Raw genomic sequence first — 24,705 nt, 5'->3', positions numbered from 1 at the left:
TTGATACCACCACTCAAAGTCTGCAAATTAAGTACGCATTTATCTCAAGTAATTTGGGTTCAAATGTGCGGCAACTGCGGTCAAATTGTTGCACATACTTTTGCTACATGCTGTTTTTTTTTGTTCATGCCATTGATGCTGCTCCTGGACTTTAGACTGGTTGCTTGAGAATGACATTAAATATAACATATATCGCATATAAATGGACAGCCAAACTGGCTACGGAGGCTGCTCTCCTCACAGTCTTCGTCTCCTTGCCTCGCTGGATGGTCACTTTTGTCCACTTCCGTTTCGCGTAGCAAATGGCCCGTCATAGTTTCAATGATAAATGGCCATTCAAAAAGGGAAACAAACAACTAAGAAAATAAAGAAAACTTTATGCATTCTCTCTGAGGGCTGTCAAAAGTGGGCTAAGGGAAGGGCGAAAGGGGCAGGGGGATGGGCAGACGGACTGGCGCTGGGATTTGTTATAATTTGCGATTTGTGTTAATTACTTGTCCATTATTATAAGCCAGGGCAAGGCCAGACGAACCTGCAGCAGTGAGAAAAGAAGCACAGAGAGTGACAGATAGATGTAGAGTGAGACAGAGAAAGAAAGAGAAGCTGTAGTGTAGATGTTGGCTTTTATAGAGTGTTTATGTATAAGTGGAGTATGGAAGGATAACACTATGAATATAAGTATGAAATGTAATAAAGTATAATTATATGGAGATATAGGAGTATCCTTGTGGATATTTAAACAAGCAAATAGTTATTATTTATATTTATTTCTTAATAAGAAAAAAACAGAATATATAATTAATTAATTTAGAATATCTAATGTTTTACTATTCCGATTCAATTTTTTTTTATTTGGTAATTTAGTGGATTTGTGATCGAAGCGAGCAACGACAAAGCCCATCTAGTACATTCTAAATTAATATATGTCATTTATTAGAGCTTTATGCAATCAGCTATTAATACTATCAATGAAGTTTTTCTTAAAACGTTTGAACTCTTAAATTCTATTTACTGTGTTTCAATGTAAGCAAACTATACATTTAAATGTGTTATTATATTTTTTTAAAAATAGCCTCCACTAAACTGTAACCAACCTTAATTAGCAGTCTGATTAAATTTTCAACGCAGTGTATCATATTTTCTCCTTATACTTTCGAAAGCTTCTACTAATGAGGTTACGACTTAATCCCTATCAGACAATCACAACATTTACGTTCAATTTTTCACATGTTAATAGATCTTAATACCATTATAGTTACTATAGACTTTCGGCTACTTGAGAGCCAACAAAATGGCGACACGCACAATCAATCTCTGGCATCCACGATCGATTGTGCGCAGTTTGTTATGCATAATGCTAGACAGGGGTATAGACAGAGCAGTGGTGTATATATCTCAATAAGCACCTTTTGAAAAGTCACCTTTCTCTAAATGAGACAAATGCCAATGGCGGAGACAAATGCCGAGCAACGGTTTCACCGTCGCCAAACAAAAGCACCACCACTTGAGAGAGGCCAAAAGACATTGGAGTCCAACCCAAAACAGAAATCCAAGCACAATCTTAAAAAACCCAACCCAACCCAACCCCAGCTCTAGTTATACATACATACACAGATCCGGACAGGGCACTTGGTTGGCTTTTTTCTCTCTCTATATATTATTTTTTATTTTAATTTGACGCAATTGTTATAGCATCGATTTGAAATGATTTGAATTGGGTGACCCTAAAGAATTTACACAATTAATGTCAAAAATGCGACTCAACTTGATTTTAAAGCGCTTTCAAATGTCACTGGCCATGTCAAAAGACTGGCCGCCATTCATGCCAAATAACCATATCCAACACTTTACATATGTATTCGTTTTCTCTATGCATATAAGTGTGTGTTTGTGTGTATTGTACTCCATTGGCTACTGCAAATGGCTACCAGTTAAGATTATTTCAGATTATGAAGAGCGATATTGAGTTGCTTCTGAACGAAGCTTTGCCAAACTAATTAATCCTGGATAAAAAACTATTCAACTATGTATTTTTTTCTAATTTCAACTTTTAAATAAAAGTTTATCAAAGATCTTGAAATACTTTTTTAATTTTCATAATATATATGTATTATATTAATTTTAGAGTATAATAAAATCTCTCTTGGCTAGACAAGAAAGGAAAGTGTTCGCTAGACATTCATCACCAAGGAAAGTATTCGCTTAAAAGAAGTAAAATCGATCTAAAAACTTTTAAAAATATTATTGAAAGTGTCTAGAGTATTATGTACAGTGGAACTAAACACTTTATTAGAGATACTATAAAAATGTATTTATTTTTATTTTTATTTATATTTAAAAATTATTTAATGAAAACTAATATTTTCAAATTAACTAAAAAATAATATTTATATACATCGTTTCATTTAAATTATCACTTTAAAATACATTTGTAAAATATCTTTAATGAAATTAAAATATTTTTATTAGGTTAACCTATATTTTCATTTATATTAATAATATTGAAAGTGCATTTCGAAGCGGAGCTTAGCTTTTCATCCAACACATTTAATAACATTAAAATAGATTGAACATTTGTAACACTCCATTTAAATTATACAAATTTGTAAAATGAAAAACCAGTCGAATAGAGAGCAACAACAGATGAAGTCATCCACTTGGAGGGAATTCAAGTTTCAATAAAGGCTTATGACTTAAGTTCAAATTAAGTTTATAATTGACTTTTGTTGTCTATTCTTTTCTGGGCAATGATGCTCTTTAGTTTGTATGTGCCAGAGCCAATTAATCATAATTCATTATATGTTTTTGACATTTTCCACGGTTTGGGAGCACTGTTGTGGAAACTAATAAAGATGTCATTGGTAGACAATCGACACGACACGGTTGCAACCAGAATACCCTCCAAGACATACGTATGTGTCTCTTGCCTCTCGATAAAAATGCTTTACGAGTATTTGTAACCAAAGCAATTCATAATTTTCATAATTTACGCTTTGTTTGGCAAACATTTTGGCGCCTGCATTCGAATTTTCCGGGGTGTCTTAACGTTTTCCCTAAGAACCAATGCGGTTCCTTACATAACTCAATTTTACGACTAGAAGTTACCTTCCCAATAAATCATACAAAACCTAAGCAGGCCGAGAGGGAGTGAGAGAGAAGGAGAGTTCTTCAAGCAGAAAGAGAGAGAGAGAAAGAGAGCCAGCCAGATTCATAATTAATTTTTAATGCTTGACTGGATCTGCACTTTTTACAGAATTTTGATTTATTGCACAATCGAAAAGTAAAAAAAAAAAACGAATCTTAAATAAGTAAGTATACATTTTTTTGTTCATTTCAATTTTTTATCCAGTTTCACTTGAAATGTTTCGAGTGCATTTGGCGCAAGTTGAAGCCGTTTAATGCCCGCGCAATTTCATATTGTAATTGCAAAGTGAAATGTCATTATATGTATAATACTATTGCATTTTGTAGCTATTGAAGCAGCAGTCAAGTGGCTTCGACCTGGATGAAAAGGGGCATGCAACACAGCATACAGCACACAGCGTAGAGTACAACAGCTGGCCGCACGCCAATTCAAGTGCGGCAACTTCAGTTTTTCAACTCAAAAATCAAAACTCTGACTTCATTTCGATTGCCGTCGGCAACAGTCAGCTTTGACTCACCGTAAGCTGTTGATATTGCTGGACTGAGTGTATGTAGATGTGAGTGTGTGAGTGTGCATGTGTGTGGCACACCTTGTTGATGCTTTCTTTAGCTAACTGTCAGCTGTGGCTAATTAAATGAAAGCCACACAAGTGCTGCAACTCTCGCTAGTTGCATGGCTGACTCGACTCTTTCTCTCTCTCTCTCTCTCTCTCTTTCATTTTCTCTCTTCAATTCGCTAGCTGAGTCTCAGTTACAGTCTCAGGAAGCTGTTCACGCTCCTGCGAGCGCATAATTCTCAAAGACTACAATTGCCACGAGGGTTTTGTAGGCGTATGACATATGTGTGTGTTTGAGCTTGGCGACTTTGGATGGAGCCACAGCTCGACAACACCTGCCGATAATGCTCCATGTGTTGGGGTAGACACGTACAGCCACTGGCCTCCAATTTTTCCAGTCTAGACTATTCGCGCATGGGGTTAAATGTATTTATAGTGCAGTAGTGTTTTAATAAATTATATTACAAAAAAATTGGACTTATAATTTTATAAGCACATAAGAAAGTTAGAGCAGAGTCTGCTCGACTGTGAGGAATTATCAATTTAATATACGAAAATAATATACTGCAAAACTTCTGAATTATATATTTGATACTTTGTGAAACAGTAATACCACATAAAACCTGTAAATTTTAGATAGAGATAGATATACAAATTTAACCAATATAGAATTTATTTTCAAGCAATTGAAAGAAATTTCTAAAAAGTTTTAAATATTATTTCAAAACCTTCACAACCTTTTGGTTGAATAACAAATTGAAGAGAAATGTCAGAAAACAATATTAAATACCATAAATAAATGTTTGAGTTGTGATTGGGAAAAACGTGGCAACAATTCACGAATTGTGCATAATTTGTGTGTTATGTCTTTCGTTGTATGTTACTAAATATTGTTTATTTGTTTCGCTCGCAATTCAAATATTAAAAGTGTCAATTGTCGAGTTCATTACCTTTTATTTAGCGCCAATAAGCGATGAAGATTTCCCTCATCAATATTTGTAACTTTTGTATTATATTTTAATCTCTTCAAACTCTAAATTGTGTATTTTCCATTTGACGTGACGCGCTTAAAAATAATGCGTTTGGAAAATAGCTCAATTACATTGCTTGAAAAGTGTGTTTAGACTGCCAGCAAAGCCCTTGGAATTTAAGCTCATTCTTTAGCCAATTTTGCGGCTTGTTTGCGTTTAAGTATGGCCATCTATTGAATTGAGTATTCTGTCCGTCTAAGGATAACACAGCTGCCCTTTTGCACTGGCGAACTTCCTGCACTTTTCACAACCCACAACAGCTGTTGTGAATGGCGAGATCCTTGCTTGCCGAAAAATATGCTCGTCCTTCACCATGAATGAATGTGGCTATGAGTACACTCGTATTTTCATAGCGCGCGATGCCGCCACTCAATTATCGTTTTTTCTATTTTTTCGTTTCATTTTTTATATTCGGGAAATCTGACCCCGCGCAACAAAATGCGTTTCGTTTTTTTGTTGCTTTTGTAATTGTTATTTTTCGCGCACACTTAAACCTAATGAATAAATAACATTAAACACGCTCTAATGGGTGCGCGATTTTTGGTGGAGTGGATGGATGGTGGATGGAGGAGAGGAGAGGCGGTGCGGGGAGGTGAATATAAGCAGGAGGAAGGGTGGGAAAAGCGGCGCAAAACATTTTCATTGTGCGATCCCGTTAAGTGGGTGCAATTGAGTCCAAGTCTAGAGCCAACGGATCCAAGCCGTAGCCTTCCATTGCTTTATTATCCTGTGAGAACATATTTTCGAATTGCAATCGAATGGAAACGGGCATCAGTAGCCGAAGATGAGCTTTGAGATACCCTGTACTATTCGTTATCAGATTTTGGAAAAGTTTTTGAAATATAAGTACTTTTTTACCCATTTCGAGAATAAATTAATAATATTTAAAGTGCACCATAATATTCCATAAAGATTACAAATGAGACCTTTATTATATATTTAATGTTTATCACTAAACTTGTATGTTATTTATTATTTCTAAAATGCATTTGAATGGATTCTTAATATAACTTTTATTTAATAATTTGTTAAGTCAACAACAGTCCCTTTTACAGGGTATCCAACGAAACGAAATAATGTAGCTTGCACTCCCCGAATTGATATTGGGACTGCTGGCAATCAATGGCCATATGAACAATTGTTGCCACAATAGCGAATTGTCGTTGCCAATGGAGTAAAGTATAACTAAACTGAGTAAAAATCGATGCTAATTGGCAACGCTAACTGTGATCTTCATAGACGAATATAATGCGATTCATGGATCGGCAACAATATGGAAAATTTTAAATGCAATAATCAACATTAACAAAACGAACAACAGCGAAAATGATTGGCGCGCCCAACAAAAACGAATCGCAGATACTCTTCTTTTTTTAGAAGGAAACTATTGTGAATTGACTCCAAAAATAGATTTCAGTTTTTTTTTCTCGCTATTTGTATTCAGTCTAGCATGCGGTCATGGTTGAGCGTTATTGTGCAAAAGAGATTTCATGATAATTAGCAGGTTTAGCACAAGGCACCGACCAACAAGCCAATGGGAAAGAGAAGTCACGCTAAATACCAGCTGATCAATTGATAGAAAATATCAATAAAAAGCTATGTGAACTGTGAGGCAAATTAGGCAAACGATGGTAATAAACATAAAGCCGAAAGCCAACAAATGTACAAATTGGCCCATAAACACCAGGGCCAAAATGAATTAGAAGAGTCACCATAGAATAAAAAAAAAAAACATTAAAAAGCTGATGAGAAACGAAAAGAATGGAAAACCAACCGCAAAACTAAAGCTAAGCAAACGCCCCTTCTGGTCTCTGGTCTGATCTGGTTAATTTCGATGCCGCGATAAACATGAAATTAGCCCCTGCAACTGACAGAAAAAGAATACACAAGGATACAAGGACACTGAAGGCAACTGTTTGCCGATTAGCCCCGACTGATAGTGGAGTGGCCATGCGGATGAGAACTCAACCAACTGATGGCTGACACAGATAAGTGCAGCTGAGCTAAGCCAAGCCAAGCCAAGCCGAGTTGAGTTCCTCTCAAGTGGGCAGCAATTAGGGGTTGCAATTGCTGCCCGGAAATCGTCCTTGACAACAATCCGCACAACTCACGCCCCAAAATCAGAGTACAACAAATACAAAAATCAAAGAGAGACAAAAAAACGTTAAAATAACGCAGCAAAGTGTAAATAAATTTATTAAATGCGTTCGACTGTCTAACAAAAATAGACAATGATGTTTTTTTCGCACCATTTGAGAAAGAAAAATAAATACAGGAAATGTGAATCATTTATAACAATACATAAAATATTAGGAAAGTAGTCGATATAAATTGCCAGCTCTCAAATAAAATATTTATTGAACACCTACTAAGAGATAGTTTGGCAAACGGCAATACTATAATTATATAAGTAATTATACATTATGTTAGGAAAGTAGTCGATGTAAATTGTCAGTTCTCAAACAAAGTATTTGTTGATCTCATACTAAAAGATAGTTTGGAAATCGGCAGTAATATAATTATATACTTACTTTATGAAATTTATGCCTGAGCAACTTGGATTTGCTTACTTAGCTAAGGGATGCAATTTTCATCTGCAATTTATTCGATTGTCAATCACTCAGTCAGTCCATCGAAACCTTTACATCACGTGTAATCTGTTCGAATCGGTTCTTTTCTGCTTCTCTGCACAAATTCTTGTTTTTTTTTATGATTCTATCAAACGTGAACGTTAAAAAAATACAAAACCAACAACTGGAAGAGATCATAAATACACAAAGGCCACGTATTTTGTTAGGCCACGTTCGCATAATGGGTAATTGTTTCAATTTAATTGTATTGTTTAACCCCCATTCCCTTTCCCAAATATGCTGTAAATACTTGCGAGTATCAAAATATACAAACACACACAACTCAGTGACGTCGACATCCGATGTGTACATATCGTATGCGTATTTGTATACCATAGATATATGTGTATACTATATTTTTGTAGGTAGCGACACACCTGTGCAATCGCCAATTGGAGCTATAAGTGACGCAGTTTCAATTTGGATTGCCCCGCTTCATTGCGTAATTTGTGGAACTGCTGAAGTAACCGACTCGAACCGGTTTCGTAAAAAGTTCATTTTCAAATTGCTATAAATTTTGTAAATTTTTAACTGCTGTTGCAGCTTCAACGGGATTTCTCCAGTGTTGACACTAGTTTGGATAGAAGCCGTATAGATAAACATTGATTTGAGTGATGAATACATATCTAAATTGTAGCATATTTTAATGATTTACAATTTCACACAATATTTTTATTATTATATGCTTACAACTTACGAGTATACTTTGGAGTATTAACAGCAGCATTTTTATAAAAGAGAATTACTCGATTACAGTCAAGAGTTTTATAATTTTCTTTCAATTATTTGTAAGAAAAATATAAATTAAATTTTGGGTAACTATCGGTATATTTTAGTACCATTTTTAGAAATATTAATTTTTTATATTTTAAGAATAATACAGCTTTAAGAATAATAAAAGCCGTAGCTTTCTGAATTGCTTATTATTAAATTCTTAGGTCATTGTACTTTAAAGTCACTCAACTTACAAGTTTTCTGTAGAGAACCAATAATAATATTTTAATTAAAATCAAACTCTCAAGTTAAACGATAGTTTTCCAGTTTTGTAGAAATTGTTGCTCTTGAAAAAACCAAAAAAGAAAAATATCAAATTAAAAATATTTAGAACTTTTTAAATTAATAATGTGAAATATGATTATCATCACTTCATTCTTTAACCTTTCTATAAGTTTAAATATATCTTCAAGCATTTACTAAAAATGTTCGGGTTTAAATTTAAATCGAGAATCGCCTCAATAATAAAAAAACACTTTTTGAAAAAATGGCAACGTCTTGTTTTCGTTTTGTTGCATTCCACATGTATACTCGAAATTCAGCGAAAAATGTCTCGACGGTTTTTCAGCGTGGCATTTTTGGAACGATGTTTGCATGGATGGCCCATTCAAATTGAGCACTGAGCACTCTCATTCCATGGGCTAAGAGTAGTCAGGCTGTCAGCACCCAAAATGGGCCAAATGGTTGTCGCATGTCTGTTGCTCCTTTTTGTGACAGTTTCGAGTCCTTTTTGCTGCTGTTGCTGCTGCTGCCGGCGCTTTGCATTGTTGTGTGCATTGGACGTCGTGTCGCGAGAGTAAAAGTTGCCAATTTGCTGTTCACTTTTCGTGAGGATCGTTATTCGATTTGTGGAATCTGAATCTACCCAATATTCGCACAATGTTTTGTCTAATAAATTCCAAAACACTAAACTTCCGTCACATCATAAATCAAAGCACCAAAAAAAAAAAAAAAAAAAAGGAAAAAGAAAGAAGAAATCAAAGGCCGCCACATGATTTGATAAGGGCTGCGGCTGCAACGAAGCGAGATAGACATAGAGAGGGGGGTAGAGAGAGGGAGAGAGATTCTGGACTGGCTACCCTCATAACACAATGAATTAACGTAATTATGTTCGCATGTGTATAAATGACGAGGTTTTTGTATCAAAATTTGCAATGGTGTCGAGCGTAAACAAAAACAACACAAAACAAGCGAAAAGAAATCAAACAATGAAGCGAAAATGAAACACAGCCAAACAGAGACAGAAAAACACCTTTTGCGCTGGACATGGACACATATCGATGCGCAAATAAAACATAATGAACCTTAATGATACAGCCAGATCAGAGCGGAGCAGAGCAGAGCACCCCAGACAGATATTGAGAGTTGAGTTTATACGGGGTGGGGCACATTGAAATTCGTTCAATCGATCTATCGACGTCGATCGTTCGTTGATATACGAGCTTGTTCTTCTATGATTGTGCTAAACAACAAAACCAATCGAGTGTTAAGCGGGCCAGCAACAATAACAACAACAACAACAACTATTGAGTGGAAAACTCGTTCAGCCCTATGAATTAAATGTTCAAACAAAACAAAGTCTACAAATGGCCAAGACAAACAGTGTAAGGCGACTTTGCTGCTGCTCTTGTTGTTACTGCTCATTTGCATATTGCAGTTGCCACAGTACTTTAAGCGTTTACGTGTATGTGCCTCAGTTGCATTTAGCAGTTGCCACATCAGCGACAAGATCCAGTTGACGCCGCCACAGCTGATTAGAAGCCAATCGAGCCCAAAAGCGCAACTCGCGCTCTGTTTGCCATCATTTAGTGGCAGCCAGTCAAGACAAATAAGACGCTGAGGCAGCAAAGAGAAGAACACTGTGGTAGCAGACTAAGAAATACCCTTAAATATAGTTATAGAAAACTAAAATAAATTGTTGCGAACCGAGTAACATATTTTGGAGAGCTTAGAATCGGAATATATATATATATATATATAAGTTTCTGATTAATGCTTAATTATTATTTTATTTTTTTATTATAAAAACTTTAATTTTTAATGAAATATTTATATATGAATCAGAATAAAATACTTTAGAGAGCTAAGAATCCGTATTTTTATATATTGAATATATTAATAAATAAATTCATTTTCAGCTCAGTAGATTTCCAATTATTTGAAGTGTTGACTCTATACAAACGTTAGTTCTCTACGCACCCAACCTTCTCATATATTCAATATCATCTTTCCTCTTAGGGTATTCTGCCTTGTTGCATACTTCTTTGCACAGTAAGTGTAGCGCCATCCAGCTGCCTCCTACAAACAAATGCAACTAGATACTGAAATATTACCAAACAGTAGTTGGACATTGTCCGATGGCGTTGAACGTCTGTCTGGCTGGCAACGTTTAGTTCTCTGTTAATTGATTGTTCACATTTTTGATGGTTTTAGGTATTTGATTTTTGCCTGATTCTGTGTATGCTGTGTGCTGTACTATTACCGAGGAATTTGTCGCATCGTCGTGTTTGAGGCATTCTTTTAATTAACAGTCCAGGCGCAAGGATATTTCTCAATTGACTTTGTCGCGACAGATCAATGTTTGTCCACAGCCTCTGTCTGGACACAAGGCAAACGACTGAACAGCACAATTCCTGGTAATCACATGCTTGGCTGACAAGTGAGAACTGAGTGTACAGATCAAATTATGCAATCCACTTTTGTTTTACAAAATCGAAAGTAAATAAATAAAAAAACTTGTAGTGAAGTGGAAGTACAACGAGAAATGATGAAATGAAACATCACTGAATACTACACAAATAAATTTAATTTGCTAGAAGACTTAAGAAATCATTTAATACATCACAGAATGCTATACAAATAAATTTCTTTTGTTACAGTAGAAAGAAGTACTTAAATGAATTTAAAATAATCCTTTTGTTATTGTATTTAATTTCTATCTAATGAAGTACATAATTGCATTTTTATATTCCATATATTGAAATATATTTTGCAACATCTGAAAAATAATTTCTTATCTAACAACTTTCCAACATTGTTTTCAAAATATTAACAATTAAAGGGCAAAGAAAGTTTCTTATTCATGTGAATAAATAAATAAATAGCATATACCATACTATTAAAGATTTGTTTCAAATTTATGGAGTTCAATATTCAATGAAATTATTTACAATGACGAATGTAACAAAATATTTTAACAGTCACGAATTTTAGTGTGGCGAAATTAATAATTTGGCCTAGTTTAAACTTAAACTTTCTTTGAAGATTTTCTGTAGTAGGCTCAACCTTCTAAAGTGATAGTAAATTCTTTTGAAAATAATATTCGAAATGCCAATATTACAGTTAATGCCGCTTTAATTACTTTTCTATTGAACATTGCGTTATGTTTATGCAAAGTTTGATCTACAAATTCACAAAACGTTTAATGTCTTTTGTAAGACTGCGATTCCAGCATTATACAAATGTTATCGCTTTCAATAAGTAATGAATGTGGCCAAATAATTTGGCCTATACCACACCCATTTCTGTCACTAGCCCTAACCGAAATTGGGTCGCCAATGGGTCCCAACCCTATACAGGCAGTGGAGCCATTTGATTCTTTACATAATTATTGGAACGTAACATTTGTCACAGATGAGGAGTAAGAAGAAGCGAAAGTGACGCCCAGTTTGAGGCGCAGTTGGTAACATTACTCGTATGGTTATTGTTAACTTGGCCCAGCCCATGGCGTGCCAGAATGCAACTAGCGAATTTGTTGTGACAAAATGCAATTAATAGTCGTGATTCTGGCCGAGATCAGTACAGTTTGATTAACGCTAATTGCTGCCTGGCTTTTACGCTGTGCAGTTACAGTTACCCGAGTACATCAAGAGCCCAAGTGCCGCCAAACACAGTTTTGGATTGGTAAAAAAAAAAATAAATAAATAAATATAGTGAGTGCTGCTAATGAATGAACCTTGTGTGTTGCCTCTGGGGGCATCGTCGTCATCGCCATCGTCATCGTTGTTGTTATTACTTCATTAAAAGCGCATTAATAGCGATGCCGACTGCTCTTCACTTGTTCGCTCTTCGATTTGTTTAAATCAATAATGAAAACAAGCTACACACACCAACAAAAAAACAAAAACGAGCTTGAAAAAAAAAGTAAAACAACAATGAGCACTTTTTTTCTGGTCAAGAAATGCCGATCCCATCTCGTACCACTCGCACAATGCCGATAAATTAGAAAATAATGCGAGTCCATTGTTCGATTGCTTTGTTTCATTTAAGCGCTTTTGTTGTTCATCGAGAGCTTCGAACTCGCCACTCGGCGGACCTGTGAGCCCTGAGCTGTGAGCTTCTCCCCTTCTACCCCCCTTTTAGACCCGGCATAATCCCCGACCCTGACCACTGCCCCATTCACCTCCACACTCTGATGGCTGATGGGAAGCAAAACACACACAAATATTGTACAACACATCTCTGAGCTATTCTGATGCCCTTTCAATAATGTGGGATTATTCTAATAAAAATTGATGCAAGCACAGGTTCCAAGTGGAAACAATGTTTGTAACTAAATATTTATTAGATTAACTTGTTTTTAGTAGCTTTCATTGCTTTGTGTTGTGGATAATGCCAAATAAGCTCAAGAAACTGAAAATAGAGTTGGGACATTTTAATGATATTTTAAAATTTCTCTTTGAGATATTCTTAAATTTAAAATAAATCTAGTTGTTAAGTTTAGTATTTCAAATATATTTGGAGAAGGATTCAAAAATAATCCCATATAAAAGAATAATTAATATTAAACCACAGAAATTTAATTTTATTTTTACATACGTTCTTGACTTCATTACAGAATAAATTAAATCTTTACACACAACTTTAATAGTTGTGAAATTCTACAGTAAATGCAAGAAAAGTATTCGAAATTTGTATAGAGAACTGGAAAATAAATAAAAGAATTAATTATATTGAGCTCTTCAAATTTAATTTAATATATTTTACTTTATAGAATAAATTTTAAATTCGAAATGAATTAAAAATATGATTATGACCAGATTCTGGAATGTGTTTCCCATAAGAGTATCTCCGTATTCGCCTGAGCGCATTATCATATTTTGAAGCTTGTATCTTTTATTTAACTAGTCCCAGTGTCTTTGGGGCTACACGTTTCTTGAATGAAGCTGATTACTCAAATTTTGCTTTGTTTACGATTCGTCAAGGCATTGATGAGGCATAGAGGCGAGACAAAAAGTGTGAGAAAGAGATAGAGCCAAGTTAACGCCAAAATGTTATTAAATATTATTAGTGATCAACAATGGGCAACAATTATGTGGGCACCTTCTCTGCTCGCTTTTGAGCTCTTCTCTCTTGTGTATCGACGGGTATATACGAGTATAGTGTTATTGTGTCTGTTCTGTTGTCATTGTTTGCTGAGATTTGCTCAGGTCCAGTTACAGTTATAATCCCTAAGCTATTGCCAGTTACAACAGTTACAAACAGCTGTGGCGTTTAACCCATTGATGAGATCAAACCAACAAGACAGTCAGACAGACACACAGACAACCAACCCAGTTATCAATAAAAAGTATTTCTATATCTGTTTCTATTTCTATTTCTGTTGCTGCTGCTGTTTCCATTGCTTTCTAACTGCTTTCTTTTTGGATTGTCGCAGCAGCTGGCGCTCTGCAACATCGACAACGGTCTCTGTCCATTGTGAGACGAATGTATGGTATTATCAGACCCTTCTCCAACTCCAACCATGCTCAACTCTATTTAGCTCCTCTCTGTTCGGCTCTGCTCGATTCTCCCCTCTGTCCAGTAGCTGTACGGGTTATTTGTTCGGGCCAGTTGCGGGTAAGCAGTTTAGACCCTGACTGGCTGACTGCCTGTTGTCTGCTTGCATTTCCGTTTTTGTGTTGCCAAAAAATGTAAACAGTTTGCATTGTGCGTAATCCCCGCCAGCTTTGAGGCCCAATTGCGTTATGTAATCTCTTCCCTCCTCGAGTCGAGCAAACGAGGAGTTAATTATGTCATAATAGCAAAGATCTCGATTGTCGACTACACGAGTTCTCTTCTCTGTCTCTGTCTCTGTCTCTCTCTCTCTCTCTCTATCTCTCAAATTGCGGCAGTTGTTTCGATGGCCAGCACACGACGTTCCATTGGAGCCGCAGCTGTGGCTCGAGTTCTCGATGTTAACAGATTGTGATACAGCTCTAGGCTCTTTAGAGCGTGCCTAAGTCTTGTCAGAGCCAACAATTAACTTCCTGCTCTATTTGCAATGCGAAATCTCTTCATTATTTAATACTGATTCAACAGCGGATTTAGAAGCCTTTCTTTTCAACTTACTGAAGTTGTGTAAATACTCTGTTTTCTTTTCTTTTGATATAAACATATACATCTGTATTTAACCATCTTCATAAAGAAATGTGTTTTGTAATCACCCAAACAAAAACAAACTTGAAGGCATACAAATTTGGCATTAGTGTGAATAAATAGTAGACATGAAATTGTTGACCTTGTGAAGTAAATTTTAATTAAAACATGTTTTTAATAATATTTTATTATATATTTTATTTTGAACTAAAAAACCAAATTATTTATATTATATGTTTTTTGCCATATTTATTTATTTGAGCTTATTAAAATGTATTTACAAAGGTGTCACAAAAATATGTTAAATTAATATTTATTTTCTTTGTCTATTTAATAATAACATTTTCAAGCATCAGCCTTGAAGAGCCTTACCAATTATGTCACTCAAATGTTTTTCATATTTTTTATCTCCTCCCTTTTCCTACACTCATCTTAATCATCGCTGCTTGAGAGCAACTTGAACAATGTCAAAGTGACAAATTTTTAACAAATTAATAAAAAATGAAACATGAATTAATCGTTGTGTGGCACACCCGCCACCGCAATCACCTAAAACCACATTAGCATTGGGCAGATGAGCACCACAAATCAAAGCCAGACATAAAAGATGAGATGGAGGGGGAGGTGGTTTTTGCTTTTTTCTCATTTTGAGTGGCTCGCAACATGCTAATAAAATACAAATTGACGATAAAATTATTACAAATTTATGCAAATATTTGCATCGAGCCACCCTAACCAGAAAATCTAAATTAATGGGCAAACACTTCACGCGAGTCTCTGAGTAACCCAGGGAGTATCGTCTAGGTCGGATCACATGGCTGCCTGGTGGTGGTGCTGCTCCTGTTCCTACTCCAAATGTTGGTGGTGGTGGGTTAGCTTATGATTCGGGCAATAATTTATACGCCAATGCGCACGCGGATGCGAGCGAGATGTGAAATGTCCTGCTGCGCGTAAACAGGAAACAAATTACGCTCGAGAGCAGTTATGAAATTCCATATTGCTCGGCTGCCTTCTTCCTCCTGAGTCTCTACTATCCATATCGTCTCACTGGACAGGAACAATAATGCATTAGACAGCCGCATTTATTGCCACACAGGATGCACAGAAGGAAGGATACTTCATCCACGGCCAAGTGATGATTCACCCTGGACGACAGCTTAACGTTAACGGCAGGCGTTCCTTCAGACGCACGTGGAGTCCAGGATGCGCCGCGCCTCAAATCCTCTATAGTCCATTGTCATGTGAACACTGGACACCCGCCAGCAGCTTGAACCCCTTAGCCTCTGAAGCGCGCAATGCTTTTATGTTTCACTAGCTGCATTTTTAAACATTTCAACAAAGCTTTTTTATACTCAAAAGTATTGTAATTGCTTCAGCAAGGCGTCGATAATCACTTTGTGTATACAAATTATTGTATTTTATGAATATGTTTGAAATATTTGTAGAGTAATAAGTACTAAATACAAATTAAGGCAATTTATTATTTTTTTTGTTTAAATATAATATATACAAACTACTCAGCAATAGATATATTACAACTAAATCAGTAACTTTAAGTTTCAGCACATCTTTTTTATTACCAAGTTGACCGCTTAACACCTGCAATATCTGCATTATTTATACTTTTCCATTATATTTGATGTATTCGTTTTAATTTCTCTATTAGTAATCGCAATACGAAACAAATAAAATAAACAGTAATCAGTAATATTTTAAATTCATTCAGTTTCACTTCTGAAATATATTTTTGTATTGCATAATTTTATTGTTTAAGCTATGCATTACTTACTTAGGATTTATGTGTAGTTGGCTTTGCTTTTAAGACTTGATAATTTTAAATTATATTTTATGTATTACTTCGGAATATAAATTCTATTGGAATTTATAAAACAATAAGTTATAGATACATTACACGTAATTCATTTAGTTTAACTTGTGGAACATCTATAGCAAAATTTACTATGCAACAACTGCATTGTATTGCTGCCTTTCTTTTTGTGTTACATTTGTTTAATACATTCAAATCACTTATTTTTGTTTCTCAACAAATAATCTGAATATCTAAATTTACAGCGTAATCAGTAGCAAACAAATTACAATTAATTCACTGAGTTTAACTTGTGAAACATTTAATACCAAATTGATTGTTTAACACTCGCAATCAAAGCATTGAATTAAGCAATTACCAAAATGTATTACAGTGGCAATTACAGCAGAGTTACTTTGGCAAATTGAGTTGTTTGATATCGCGCCATCAATCAGAACTCGTTTTACCTCCCGTCAGGTTATTTGAATGATCCTCTCACACGGATCGTCAATCGGGCGTAAGTATTGTGGCAGCACCACATGGACATGCCGTCCAGTTTTGGCTCATCAATCGACGTCAGTCGGCGTCATAGAGGGTTGTGCCAGGCTAAATAAACCCGCAACCGCAACGTGCCACACAGCGGTGGCCACAGTGTCGCTGACGTTGATGTTGAGGCGCAAGTTGAAGCAGCAGAAGCTGTGACGTTGACTGTGTTGATGTCGCCAGGTCGCTCCTTGCTCGTCTGACAAATGAAATGTCTCGCACCTAATCAAATTTTGTTCAACTGAATGCGCATCACAGTTTCCGCTGCTTATTATGCAAATGCCAAAGAGGAGTCTCTTCTCTTTCCCCCTCTCGTTGCTGCCACACGCAAATCAGTCGCGTCGAGTTGCAAATTTATCATCATTTAATTTCCATTTGGCGTCGTGCCATGTTAATGACGTTGTTGACAACACTCGAGAGCGCACCGAGAGCGCACCCAGTGCGAGTCTCGAGTCGAGCAATCGCAATCGCTGTTATCCTTGCATTGCACTGCACTGCTCTGCGTTGTGCTGCATTTACCATTTCACAATTTCACCATTTAGGAGTTGCCTTTTAGCATCTAGCATCTAGCATTTTGCCATTTTGCTTTGACGCGCCCTGACAAATTATGTCCCAGTTGGCATCACTCATACGCCTCGTGGGCCTCGCTCACTCACTCACCAAAAGCAACTTGGCTGCTTTGCTGCTCATTTGCCTAAGTGCGCTGAGTATGCGGCGAGGCTTTTAATTAATTGTTAGCAGCGACTTATTGACGGTCTGGTTGGTTAGCCTGGTTGCCCATAACAACAACAACAACAACGACAGCAACACACAGCGAAAAACGACAACGATGGCAACAACCACTGCGACAAAAAAATGTCAAACTAGCACTTAAAAGCCGCCACGCTTTGCTACTTGTCAACCACGCGCCACCCCCAACAATATGCTTCACGTCCAGGCAGCATAACCGAGAGCATAATTTACATTAGCCAACAAAATATTGATATGATATCATACGCATTAAAACAATTTCTTAAAATGTATATGAGACAAAGAAAAATAATTTCTAAAAATAAATATAGAATTTTAGCAAAATTTTTGTTTACATATCAAATTATTCTTTATAGCTTTAAATCTATTATCAATCATAGAAATAATTTTTATTTTTGAATTGCAATAAAATTGCATTTATTAATATTTTAAATTTAATTTGACATCTAACTTCATTATTTCATAAATGAATATCACTCTAAATTCTTTTAGTGAAAAATGTATAATGTGCACAAATTAAATGCATAAATTTGTATAATAATTTTGTTGAGTGTTTCACATTTATTCGAATTTTAAAACTATAAATAAAATTTATAAATATTAATTCTTCAAATCAGTATTTTGTAGCTTATTGCCTGGCGGGGATCGAATATTTGAATATTATTTAATTTGAGCATTAAAAATAATCAAGTAAATTTCTATACATTCATTTAATAAATTATAATATGTATTTTGTAGGTTAGTGCTTGACGGGGATCGGATAATTGAATATTATTTAATTTGAGCATTAAAAATAAACAAGTAAATTTCTATATATTATATAGAAATTTATATTTTATTAAGGAAATTATAATATTTTGTAGCTTAGTGCTTGGCGGGAATCACCCTTGTTTGCTGTGGAAAATATGAAACAGTTTGACAAAAGCCACCACCCACAAATTAGGCTGTAAAACCAGACGCAGGACACTGGCCTGGGCGACAGACAAGCCGCTCCCACACCCTCTGCGTCCCACTCCATCCACTCTCTCCTCCGCCCACTTCTGCGTCTGAGACAGCGTCGCCATGTTTAGCCACGGGGCATGTTGAAAGCGTAACGGCAACAGCTAACGCCAACTGCTTCTTGACCCCTTTGCAGCATTTGCTTGGATCGTGTTGTTGTTGTTGTTGTCGTTGTCGTTGCTGCCATCGTTGTTGGCAGTTGTCGTTGTCGTTGCTGTTTCTGTTGTTGCCCGTTTATGGCAGCTAACCTTCCATGTAAAAACGATACGTGTTGCCTTCGACCTCGCAGCAATAATTGTAGCGAATTGTATCACCTTTATGCTAATCCGTTTCGCTAATCCGCCGGATTAGCGTTTCGCTTAAAAAAAGACGACAAACGAAAACAAAACGAAAACAATTTGGAAAAACAGCGAAAATCAGACACCAGACGACCAAACGATGACGTCGCGACACTCTGTGGTTAATCCGGGTACATCGGGGCAGGTAAAAAAGTACTCACTGCAGCCCACTGTGTGGGAGTGAGCGAGAGGGAGACACACTGAGTGAGAGTAAATTGTGAGAATTAGAGATATAAAACACGTCAAATTGCACACTCCTTTTGCTTTACGGCGACGTCGACGGCGAGACGCTAATCCGCCAATAAAGTCGTAAAAAAAAGAGAAAATATTATAGCCTGCGATTTTGTTTTTGTCCTCGTCCTTTGTTTTGCGAAATTATTTTCGTACACATATCCCCGAAACGGGGCTATATAACTTATATGGCATATAGACGTCGCAGTCGTAGGGTGCAGGGGCAGAGAACGGGATTGAGCCCAGTCATAAAATCGCATTCTGCTTTCACAAATGGTTCATCTGAAATGCGGAATTGCAATGGAGCCATGCGGAAGATGTCATGGATCTGTCCGGGACTAGTTGAGATTAAGTTAACTAGAGAGATTAACTGAGGGAGTCGATTCCCATTGATGACTCTGAATGAATAAGCTCTTGAGATTAAATTAGCTAAATTAGGGATTAACTGTGGGAAAGGACTTCCGTTAATGAAACTGAATGAATATACTCTTAAGATTAAAGTTCCTATAGAGATTAACTGAAGAAATATACTTCCTTCCTTTGATGAAAGTGAATAAAATGAACTCGTCATAATTCAGAGAAAAACTCCTTTTTCTATAGTTCATTTCTCAGTTATAAAAAGATTTCAGTAGGTATAAAGAATAAAAGTTTATATAACAAAATAAAGTCGAAGGTCGGTTTACAACAATTATAAAGTAAATAATAATAATAATATTATATAATAAATAAGTAGAAAATATTTAATAAAATATGTGTAATTACTTCTGATTTAATAATAAGTAAATTCTATGGTAAAAATATAGTAAATGACCGAAATTACCTTTTTTGAGTGTTTGTAAAATTATTAAAATAAATTGAAAGTTATTTATACATTTTTGAAATTGAGTGCAATTCACTGATCGATCTGGTATAAGACGTTGATCCCTTTCTCTCATTTTAATAACCCAAATTGAGAGTTCAAGCGCCTTGCTACCCTCTCGATGAGTGTGTGTGTGTGTATGGGTTATATTAACAACAGCTTAGCCTAAAACTCATTCTTTATATAATTATTCAATATCACGTCAATGGAAAGTAAATATTTGTGAAATTTATAACGCTAGTCGAGTTGAGAATGGGGCATAAAGAATAAAGCAACAACAGCAAAACAAAAGTAAACAATATTTGATATTTTAACACATTTCAAACACGCACACAAACACACAGTCGCAGACTCACACACACACAGCGGGAATCGATTGAAAGACAATGCAAGTGGATTTATTAATGACCGCAATTATTCTTATTATTATTACAAGTTAAGATCGATACAAACAAAATAAAAAAAAGAGCATAGGAAAAAACAAAATACAAATAATGATAGAAAAACTCGTTGATTTCTACGATGCTGCGAGTTGAGCTGTCCATGGGATCTGTTTTGTGTGTTTGCCGTCTAAGATTTCAATGGCCTAGGCCCCCGTTGCGCCCTAGACAAAGGCCCCACATAGCCACAGAGAGAGAGAGATAGAGATGCTCCTCTGCCCTAGGCGAATCTGGCGACCTTTGTTTGCCTATATCGTATCCCCTATATCATTGTTGGCCAAGGCGTTAAATAAACAGCGCATTAATCAATAGAAATTAATACAGCGCCAAATAGTTGTATAATACCTCAAATATCTGCCTCTCATTCTCTCTCTTTTACTCTCTATTTGTGTGCAAATCAAATTAAAGTTTTTTAAATAACAACAACGAAAAAATGAGCAATGTTATGGGTACAATATTTACTTTGTTGTCTGTGAAACACACGTGGGTTTAGGTTGATATTGATTGTTAGAATTTGCTAGATTCTAAATGTTCTATAATTGAAGTGCTGAATTCGGTATATATATTTATCTTGATACATGAACGTAAAGTAATAAAAATAATAAAATAACTCGTTCATTTTATAGGTATTTATATTTAAAAAGAAACAAAGTATAATATTTAAGTGAATTTCAAAACTCTGAGCAAAATAGCTTTATATAGTAAATGTTCTAAATGTTAAAGTAATATCATTTTTATTGCTAATGAATTAAAAGTCATTATGTTTTCTTTTTATTGATATTTATTTTAACTAAGAAGCATAATGTATCTGAAAAATAATAAAGACTTTGAGTGTCTTTAAACTCTCAAAGCAAAATAGCTTCAATGGGTGTTGAATGATCATATTAATGTCTCATTCAGTTGCTAACAAATATTGTTTTGATCTCATTGAATTCATTCATACTTAAACAAATAGCCTTAGAAAAGTCAGACTTTCTTTTCAAAGATTTTCTGTAAAGAGAATTGCTGCAAATGCCAAAAAACGAAAGTAAAAAGAATGAAAGTTTTTTGTTTGCCATTTTAATAAATGTCTTTTTTTTATTAATTTTTAAATATTTTGTAATTTTCATCTTAAGTATTAACGCTTTTGTTTTCGCTTTTCATTAAATTTAATACAATTAATAATACATTTACGAATGTGTTTTTTGTTTCTTATATATTTTTTTGTGTTTTTGTTTGTTTTGTTATATAATTTTTGGGCTGTGTTTCGACTCTATAACGAATGGGGGCAGAATATTTACAATTTGTGTGTGTGTGTGTGTGTGTTTGTTTTTTATGGAAGGGGTCACAGTAGTTGTAACTAGGATATGAGAGTTTGGTGCTGATAAAAACAACAAGGAGCACACGCTTAAAACTAAATAAAATTAATGTACAATTAGGTTCACAAATAAATTATCGATATTCTTTATAGATAATGTGTGTATAGCATCATTATAATTTGTATCGTATTTATTTGTTAGAAGGTTCTGCTTGTTATTATTATTATTATTATTGGCTAGGAATGTTTTCTTACGATTTTCTTTTTTGTGCAAAGATTGTACTAGACTTTTGCGAGCGTTGCTTTGATAGGGCTTCTTTAGATACATACAAATAGTAGTATAGTAGTTAAATAGAGTTTTAATCGAGAGAACTACGCGTACTAGACTTGGCTTACTTAGAGCTTTTAAAGATTTAAAACCAATGGATCACTTTGGGAACGCTTCAACAATGCAAATTGTACTTTTACTCTGGGACAGTTGGACCTTCCCCGATCCGAACCTAATACAGCACCGGAACCGGCCGCCTCAACGCACTGTCCATCGATCCATCCATGCCATTGGGCGTGATGGTGCCCGGCGACGAGCCAGGCGACGATGTCGAGGATGAGGTGTAGAGACCAGCGGCGGCAGCGTTCGCAGAGTGGGCGGCATACAGCGAAGGCGCCGAGATGCCCGAATAGATACCGGAGTAGAAGCTGCTCAGTGAGGTTGGTGGCAACTGTGGCGCCTGTGCCTGGGCCGCCTCCAAATGCTTGTGCGTCTGTGCATTGTTGGCCGCCGCACTCTGATGCAGCTTGGACAGCGCCAGGGGATCAAAGCCGGTGAAATATGGCACCGGATACGGTTGATCCAGATGATGTGAGGGCGCGAAGTACGGGGGCAGCTGATGGAAGGGATTGTAGCCACCGGCCGCTGGTCCCGCACCACCGCCGCCCAGCTTCTGTTGTGCCATATTCATGTTCATGTTCATGTTCATATTCATGTTCATGTTGCCCTGCATTTGGAGTGCGCCCTGTGGACCGCCAGCCAATGGGTTCTTGGGCTTGCGACGTGGACGATACTTGTAATCCGGATGCTCCTTCATGTGCAGTGCACGCAAGCGTTTCGCCTCATCGATGAATGGACGTTTCTCGGACTCGGCAAGCAGCTTCCATTCGGCACCCAGACGCTTCGAGATCTCCGAATTGTGCATCTTGGGATTATCCTTTGCAATCTGTCGACGTTGCAGGCGCGACCAGACCATGAAAGCATTCATTGGCCGCTTGATGTGTCCCTCCTGGCCCGGAGAAGTGGCCAGGCTGTGCATGGAGCCATTTCCGCCGCTTCCAGTGCCAGCGCCTGGTCCATGTGTGCTGGCCATGCCAAGACCGCCGCCCATGCCGCTGCTGCCGAGGCTGCTCTGGCTGCCTAAGCTGCCGGCGGAACCAATGGAGCTGTTTGGCGAAAGCGTTTGCTGTGCGGCAACGGCGTTGTGCATGTGATGGGCCATGTGGTGGCTCATGTTGCTGGCAGCCTGACCGCTGACACCGCCGGGACCAGCGCCCGGTGAACCGCCCATGGCGGCCAGACTGGCGGCCAAACCGCCGCTTTGGGAATAGTGCAGCACACGCTTAATATCCATGTCCATGCTGGGACTGAGCTGAGCGTTGCCCAGACCCTGTGAGGCGTAATCGCCGGGCGAGGGCAGCTCGAGGCCCTGGCCGGGACCCAAGTGGAAACCGTAGTTGGGATGTGATGATAATGTAGCCATTATGTTATCGTTTGCTTATCGCTTTGTCACTTGATATTATTGTGTATGGAACCGTAGTGTCTTTCACTCTGTCTTGTTCTCTTTTTGTGTCACTTCACTGTATTCACAATGTTTCTCTTCGTTGTTATTTATATATGTATTTTTTTTTTTATTTCTGTATTTACTTGTGCTTGCGTCTGTCTCTCAGTTTTGCAGTTGCTTTTGCTATTGCTCTTGCTGCTGCTTCTGTTCGGCTCAACAGCTACACACTGACTGATTTGTCTGCGCAATAATTGAGACTGACACGACTACAGTCAAATCCAGTTTTTCCTCTGCCAACTCCACCACAGCCATCCGCTCTCGCTGTCGCTCTCGTTCGCTCTCACTTGCCAGCAGACCAGCAGCCGCAGCAGTCGCATTCAACCCTCGGCACAGGTAATTGTATGCGTTGAAGCGAGATGGCAACCAAGTCTTGCCGTTTGTACCCGCATACCTGTGCTCACACAAACGCATACATGCTTGCTTTTGCTCTTGCTCTCGCTCTCACTTACTCTCTGCTGCTGCCGCTGCTGCTGTTGCTGCTTTGTTACGCTGTTTGTTGGCTTTGTTCCATTGGCTCCTTTATATCGGCCGCCTTGTTAGTTGTAGTTGTTGCCCATTGAGGGGTGTGTTCAATAGAATAGCTGAATAGCAGCCAGCAACAACAACGACAACGACGACGATAATAACAACAGTTCGCTCACTGTTCGTTGTGTTCGGCTCGCTTCGTATTTGGTCGTCGTTGCCTTGTTAGTAGTTTTTTTGGGCTGCGCTGCTCCCATTTTTTTGCGGCAGCGACCTCATTTAAAGCGCCCGAAACTCCTACAATCTCTCGCATCTCTCACACTCCTGTCTCTCTGCCTCTTCCTCTCTCTATCTCACTGACGCGCTCTCCGCATTGTTCGCTCGCTCTGTCCCGTTCTCTAAAATTGCATTGATTTTTGCGCACACAGTGGGCACACAATTTCCGCTATTGTTTTGCCTGGCGCTGCACTTCCGCGGCATGTATTGTTATTTGTCCGAAGAGAGCTTCCAAAGTGTGAGCGCTAAAACGCATACGCTCAGAGAGCTTGTGTGTGCGTGTATGTGTGTGTGTGTGTGCGTGTGCCAGTGTGTGCAACAGTGTGCGTGGCCCGTTGGCTTTGCCTTTTCAGCCAATCACAATGGCGCCTTGGTGTG

At 37.1% G+C, this 24,705-nt stretch overlaps 1 protein-coding gene across 1 annotated transcript; it reads right to left on the bottom strand.

The window, feature by feature from the left end:
• Nucleotides 1-21,498: 21,498 nt before the first annotated feature.
• LOC133843856 (SOX domain-containing protein dichaete) lies at nucleotides 21,499-23,770 on the bottom strand. The gene has a single exon (XM_062277594.1). The coding sequence runs from the start codon at nucleotides 23,506-23,508 to the stop codon at nucleotides 22,258-22,260; it is 1,251 nt and encodes a 416-aa protein (XP_062133578.1). The 5' UTR covers nucleotides 23,509-23,770; the 3' UTR covers nucleotides 21,499-22,257.
• Nucleotides 23,771-24,705: the final 935 nt, after the last annotated feature.

The sequence above is a fragment of the Drosophila sulfurigaster genome, chromosome 3 (genome assembly GCF_023558435.1).
Source record: "Drosophila sulfurigaster albostrigata strain 15112-1811.04 chromosome 3, ASM2355843v2, whole genome shotgun sequence".
Lineage (NCBI taxonomy): Eukaryota > Metazoa > Arthropoda > Insecta > Diptera > Drosophilidae > Drosophila > Drosophila sulfurigaster.
The sequence above is the reverse complement of the archived record's forward strand: the minus strand, read 5'-3'. Positions and strand labels throughout refer to the sequence as shown.